The sequence below is a fragment of the Parus major genome, chromosome 3 (genome assembly GCF_001522545.3).
Source record: "Parus major isolate Abel chromosome 3, Parus_major1.1, whole genome shotgun sequence".
Lineage (NCBI taxonomy): Eukaryota > Metazoa > Chordata > Aves > Passeriformes > Paridae > Parus > Parus major.
This window is the reverse complement of record NC_031770.1, coordinates 2,374,181-2,381,325: the sequence shown is the minus strand read 5'-3', so window position 1 is coordinate 2,381,325 and position 7,145 is coordinate 2,374,181. Positions and strand designations below refer to the sequence as shown.

The window sequence follows — 7,145 nt, the reverse complement described above, 5'->3', positions numbered from 1 at the left end:
TAAGACAGCTCTATGCAAATAGGATCACAGAATGGTTTGGGTTGGAAGGGACCTTAAATAGCATCTAGTTCCAAAACCTGTCATGAGTAGGCACACCTTCCACTATCTCAGCTTGTTCCAAGCCTTGCTCAACCTGGCCTTGAACAATTCCAGGGGTGGGGCAGCCACAGCTTCTCTGGGCAACCTGTACCTGGGCCTCGCCACCCTCACAGGGAATAAATTCTTCCTAACACCTAATCCAATCCTCCTGTGTCTCACTCTGAAGCCATTCTCCCTTGTCCTATCACTCCAGGCATAAGCAAAGGAAGTGGTGTCTGTCGAAACTGTGCCAGTAAGAGGTTGTGGCCTGTGAGGATGGTGATAGAAGGGGAAGCCTGGTGGTTCTCACCTGTGCTCTCTTCCACTGTCTGATCTAACATCTTGCTTCCAAAAAGGGTGGTTTGGCTTGTGGATGTGCTGATACTCTCTTCATGTCATCTCTAGTGCTTCTGCCACGGCTTCAGCAAACCAGGCCATGTAAAAAGAATTTTATAAAAACACATTAGCTTTTTGGTCATGACCAAACCGGCCCATTGTACAAGGACATTGATTGGGAACCAGAGCAGGCAGAAGGGAGAAGAGGCTGCAGGGCCAGGAATGCCAGGAGCATTCAAAACAGTGGAAAATTGAAACTCAAGAGAGGAAAGCTCCTTAACTAGTTGAGGATAAGGCTGGAGTGTTATTTTTTCTTCTTTTGTCTAGGACCTCAGTTAAGTTTCAGTGGTCTTCTGTAAATACAACTCTGTAGCTTTTAGGTACAAGGAAGCAAATATACCTTATTTTAAGAAACCTACAATACACAATATTCAAAGTAGTATTTTGGTATATTTAGTTATGAGTTCTTACATATTGTTTTACCTTTAAGAATTAATAAGGGCTGGAATTTTTCAACTGGGGTCTATAGTGGACTTTGGAGAGGCCTGGGAAGTTGTTAGCTGTTTGGGTTTTTTTTAGGCCTGCTTAAAAAATAAAGCTGCACTAGAAAAATAGTTCTTTGCAGGAAAACATACTAAATACTGTTTAAAACACCAGATTGTGTGACTGCTAGGTAGATGAGGCATCACCTCAGGAGAGAGGTGCTGCTCTCTGAAATAGAGATGCTTTGTATCAAAAAATAGTCTAAACTAGAAAAGTTTGAGAACACTTGATCGATGGCTTTTTGCTCTTAGTAACATTGACCTTCAGTGGCTTGAAATACTATTGTAATTTTTCAATTTGCTATTCTAAAATCCAGATTTCATAAACATATTATTATCTTTCCATTATGATTACTTATTGCCTCCAAGGTCTACAATGCTTTCCCGTAACATCTAAATGGAAATGGGATTAGGATGAGATTCTGTCACTCAGGGGATTTGTGGGAAAAGGTGGGGATGTGCACAGAAAAGGTCATTTCTTAGGGGTGAGACGAATAAAATAACACTGAGTTATGAAAAAGGACAGCAATAACAGTATTAGCCATTTTGCATGGGTTTAAATGGATTGTTTTTTGTTGGAGACACTAATGCTGGAGAACAATGCACTGTTATTTTCTTGCCTTTCATAACATCCTTAAATAATAATAATAAAAAAATCAGTTCTTAAAACATCCACATTATTTCAATGTGGTTCTATGTGCATTCTGACTGCTGAATGCATTTTCTTTCTGACTGTTGTGGGATAACTAACAAAATTTAGCCCACAAATTGGTGCTTTCAAGTGTTTGCTCTGTGCATTCCTTTTTTTGCCACTGGAGTCACGGTTTTATAGATAGCTTAACTAGCTGAATATGATATTTGAATGGACAAGTAATTAATAATGTACTCCATTATGATTCTTCTGGCAAACAATAATTGTAATTAAATTGGTATATGTGGCCTGTGGCTGAAAGATCAGATCAGTGCTCTTTTCCTGTGAAGAGCAGAACTGTCCAGCTTCTCACTGATCTTGTTTTTCAATTTTTATGTTTTAAAATTGATGGTCTGTGTGCCAGATGAAAGTAACATGATGCTTCAAGTAATTGCATTTTTTTTATAAAGTTTAAAAGTGTGCAGTATATGCAGTGTAAGATAATGATTAATGTTTTCTGGACCCCAGTAGTAGAATATTTCATGCTTCTGATCTTATGGTATTTTTATTTAGATGCACTACTCTATTAATGCACTTGGCTAAAGGGACTTGACATTTTTTTAATGCCAGAGGCTCAGATAATCATGGCCAAAAAAAGAAGAAAAAAACCCCTGCCTTCAATTTTGCACTTGATGCAATTAAGAAATAATCAGTGGACCTGGTAAAGTACAGAGCTACTTCACAATTAAATAAGGTAATTTCTAGTGCAATGCATACTGAGCAAAAACAGCTCAAGAGGAGAAATGTTTTGGTCAAAATTAAATTAATAGATAACACGAGGGATACAAATTGCTATGAAACATTGGATGAACTGCTCATGGTGTGCCACGCTGGGTAGTGAAAGGCACAGGAACAGCTTCAGGGGAGCAAACTACAAAAGGGCTGAACTTGATCGTGCATATGTTTAGCAAATGTTTCTTGTATTGGTAACAAACTTGCATTGTCCAAGGTTCTCTGGAGCACAAACTGGTGAGTAAAGCAACATTATTGCACGGAACTGATTCTTTCTTTCTTTCTCAGATACACTGATAGTTTCTGTGACGTGTGGAAATCACGATACTTCCAAGGTATATAAAAAAGGTATATAAACAGTGGTGAGAATACATATTTAGTATCACATATTCCTGAAAACCTTACTATGATGAGTTTACATGTCAAATCCTGGGACTCTTTCACCTATCTATTGCCTCCTAGTGCATTTTATATTATATTTCCAATAGCCTCTACAGCAACATAAAGCTGCAAAGGATTTCACTGCTTTTGACTCCTCTACTTCGATGCAATCCCTGAATGGGTCTCCCAGGCTAAGGGAACAGGATTTAGTTGCAGGTGTGAATATTTGTGTGGTTTTCTTCATTTCTCTTTCAACCCACCTCCTGTCCCACAGGTACAGTTGTTTGTGCCACACACCTCTTATGTGACTGCAGTAAGTCACATATCTCTTCAAAAAACTGTGTTTCCTTGCTCAAATATATCAAATTGGGGGAAAAAACAGTGTTTTCTTTCTTAAGCATGCCTACTTGGGCAGAAACTTTGTTTTGCATGTTGCTCAGTCTTGGTGACATGCAAAGTTTTAATGCCTTCCAAAACATACGCAAAAAACTCCGAAGTTTTAAGTTTCTCTCCTTAGGCTTTCCCACATACTTTGGCTGCCAGGTCCTGGCAGCAACTCTCCCAGAAAAGAAAGGAAGGTTTTTATCCCAACACCTGAGTGAGCGGGCAGAGGAACTATTACAACCCTCAAAGTGTTATGGTACAAAACATTGACTCCTAGAAAAGAATGGATAAATCAAGTAACCCCTTGCCCCGGGTGGCCCGAAAATCTCCATGACACAATCAGATGACTACTATGAGCCTTACTTAATATTTATCCGTACATAACAGCTAGTCTTTAACTTAACCCACTCCCCTCAGGATGTGCTAAATAGCTTGGAAACTCCGGCTCTGCTCTAGGGAAGCCGTGCTCCTTCAGCGCTCTGGAAAAGACGCTCCTCAAAGTAACGGGAGCCCCTCCTTGCTGTGAGAGAAGACAGGGCTGCTCCTCGGGATTCTGGAAGCTGCTCCTCGGGATTCTATGGAAGCTGCCCCACAGGAGCCCTGGAAGCCGCGGGGGCTCTCCCTCAGAGTTTCCCGCCTTCGGGACGCGCGGGCCTCCCCTGAGGGTGCGCATCCCTCAGCGCGGTGCGCATCTCCCCTCAGACGTTCGCCCCTCAGTGGCACATACCTCACCCCTCGAGGGAGTTCCTCCCCTCAGGTGTGTTCCCCTCCTCAGGTGTGTTCCCCTCCTCAGGTGTGCTCCCTTCAGCGACACATCCCTCCCCTCAGGTGTGGTCCCCCAGGTGTGCTCTTTTCCTCGGGTGTGCTGCCCTCAGTGACACGCACCTCACCCCTCAGGTACGCTTCCCCCCCCCCCCCCAGGATGTGCTCCTCTAAGCGACACAACCCTCCTCTCAGGTGTACACCCTCCTCTCAGGTGTACTCCCTCCTCTCAGGTGTACTCCCTCCTCAGGTGTGCTCTCCTCGGCTTCTCTCCTCTCAGGTGCGCTCCTCCCCTCAGTGACGCACTTGTCCCCTCAGGTGCACGCCCACCTCAGCGTCGCGCGCCGCCCCTCACGAGCCCGCCCCGCCCTTCCCCTCGGGCGCGTGCGCCGCCCGCCGGCGGGGGCGGGGCCTCGCTTTCGAACGGCGGCGGCGGCGGCGCCGGGCGGGAACATGGCGGGAGCGCGGGCTCTGCTCCGGCACTGCCCGCTGCTGCTGCCGCAGGACCGCCGCGGCACCGCCTACGAGGGCTTTGTCACTGCCCAGGTACCGCAGCCCGGGTGCCGCTTGGCCGGCGGACCTTACTCCGAGGCGGAGGGGGGGGTTACTTCCCGCCCTGCCGGGTCTGGGGAGGGGGAAGCGCCCCCCGCCCTGCCGGCTCTGAGAGGGAAGCGTTTCCCACCTTGCCGGAGTTCCTGGCTGAGCCACCGGGAATGTGAGTTGGGGAATGCCGTTTCCCTGCCCTGAGGGGTCCCGCGGCCGTCCCGCGGGTTTGCCCAGGGAATGGCTTCCTGCTGCCTTCTGGGCTGGGTTAGCTGTGCTGATGAAAGTGGTTTTGGGGCAAGGCTGAATGTGCCCGTGTTCATGGCCTGTGGTAAAAGTTGACATAAATGACTGATGGCGGATGTTTTCCTTTTATTTACTTGTGAGGGTTCAGCTGAGGCGGTGCATCGTCCCTCGGGATGCAGAGAGCGCAGGGCGGGGGGCAGAACAGCGCCTGAGGCAGGGTGAGGAGGATGCTCCCAACCCAGCTTTGCCATCGCTGGCACTGTACCGCTGTGGCTCCTTAAAATATCACGCACACAGAGCTCTGAACGCGTGTATTTTAATTTAGAAATAGCGTGGGGCTTTATTCCTCTAAGTAGATGGCAAAAGACATGGGCTGTGTCCACTAGCATTGTCAAAAACGTAGCTGACATTGTGGCTGAAAGGAACCTCTGGAAGTCCTCTGCCTTAAGCAGGTTGCTTTAGGCCATTTGTAGTCGGGCTGTGAACATCTCCAAGCACTGAGAGTGTGCAACCTCTTAGATGGCCTGTTCCAGTCTCTGATCCCCCCTAATCTATAAATGAGGGTTTTTTTCATTCCATTCAGATGATATTTCCTGTATTTCTGTCACCTTAGCCTGTCAGTTTGTGTCACTCAGGTCTGGCTGTGCCTTCCCCGATCCCCCTTTTCTCCAGGCTAAACAGTCCAAGCTCCCTCAGGCTTCCCTGGCATGAGAGATGCTTTGAGCTCTTGGTCACCTTCAGAGCTCCTCCCTGGATCAACTCCAGCGTGTCCATGCCTTGCTTGTGCTGGGAACCCAGTACTCAGCTTCAAGGTGTGCTGAGCTGGGATAGGGTCTGGAATAAAAGTTTTAAAATAAGTTATCTGTCCCCTATGCTTTGGGGCTTCACCAACTTTCTTTATTTCAGTTTTATTTTGATCATCCCATAAGAAAGTAGGAGGAGGGCCTCAATAAGGACTGCAAATACAAGTAGGGGGGATTTAGAAGCTGCTGCATGTAGGTTGCACTAACAAGAAAAAAAAATTAAATTTATGTACTTGGGACTGTTTTTGTTTACAGTTCGTAAAACTGATGAGATGTGTTGTGGATCAGTGCCCAAGGTTCTTTTTAGTGTAGTTACTTCTTAGATAAGCGTCTGTTCTGACTTTTACTCGAGTTGAAGATAAACTTTCTTGTACAGCACCATGACTTGGATTAAATTATGTGTTTTGGTCTTGTCCAGATTTGGATAATGTTTATTTTTCTCCTGAAAGGTGTTATGTTTGCTTTATGAAATGTGATGTACTGAAGAGTTTTTACTGAATATTGTGAATTAAAGGTCAAGAGTATTTCAACTTCAGAATTAAAATCAACATTATTTGTACCTGTCACTCGGGCTGCTTTTTATCCCTAAGGAAAGAGATTCTGAATAATATTCCTGAAAGACAAAAAAGACAGACTTTTTTCCTTAGTAGCTGATCTGATGGGGAATCATTCCCACAAGTGTCTAATATTTTTCTTTTCTAACCTTCCTATTAACTAAATACTTCTTTTCAAGGGTAGAGACTTCCACATCAGGATACTGCTACCAGTGGATTTGCAATTGAAAAATGCCAGGTAAGAAAGAGACTTTTATGATAGCAATTTCTAAGTGTGATGTAACAAAGTTAATTTTGATAAAAGCAATAATGGATATGAAAATGAGTTATTATTTTTTTCTAATATCAATGTTATTAATTAATTTGCACTGGTTAATTCGTACTGGTTTCATCTTAACCTTGCAACAAAATTGCACAGCATCAGTGTTAATAAATGCTGACAATAAGCATTGCCTATATCAAAATATTTTGTTGTTAATTAACTTTGAAACATGTTGTAATTAATTGGTTGTATTTACATACATGAAGCAATGTACTTGGGAAAAATTATATTTTTTATATAATTTATATTTGTAGATCATTTATATGTTACCATTTCAGAAACAGAAAATTCAGTGCAAAGTTGTAAATTTAAGCAATTATTTAAGCAATGATGGTTAACAGAGCTTTTAAACTTCATTTTCTGTTTGCTGCTTCTGTGTATTAATTGGTGTGACCCAACTTTTCCTTAAAAGCTCTGTTCTTATTTCTGTTTATCCCAGCAGTCTGTGGGAAGTGGGATGAAAGGGGCTAATCCACATACATGGGTGAGACTTTAACTTTGTGTTCCATGGTTCTGCCTGGGCCAGCCAGCTCCAAACTGGGAGCAGATGTGGTATTCCATAGCTTTATTACATTCTAGGTTGGGTAATTAAAACTGCATTACAGGTAACTTTGACATTTTCAGGTTATCACTTTTAAATATTAGTGGATTTTATGAAGTCACACTCGCTTGCAAGAATTATGTTGTTGTTTTCAGCACAGAACGGGCTTTTGCAGGTTGATGCTTAATTTTTAATGGGCTTTGGCATAGTGACATTTGGAAGTTTTAAGT

At 43.8% G+C, this 7,145-nt stretch overlaps 1 protein-coding gene across 1 annotated transcript in view; it reads left to right on the top strand.

Annotated features, from left to right (window-relative positions):
- Window positions 1–4,340: 4,340 nt before the first annotated feature.
- The window catches only part of FANCL (FA complementation group L), a 21,668-nt gene continuing 18,863 nt past the window's right edge, over window positions 4,341–7,145 (top strand). The window contains exons 1-2 of the mRNA XM_015620405.2: window positions 4,341–4,452; window positions 6,232–6,291. Coding sequence (XP_015475891.1) covers window positions 4,360–4,452; window positions 6,232–6,291 — 153 coding nt within the window. The 5' untranslated portion in view covers window positions 4,341–4,359. The remainder of the gene's footprint in view (window positions 4,453–6,231; window positions 6,292–7,145) is intronic.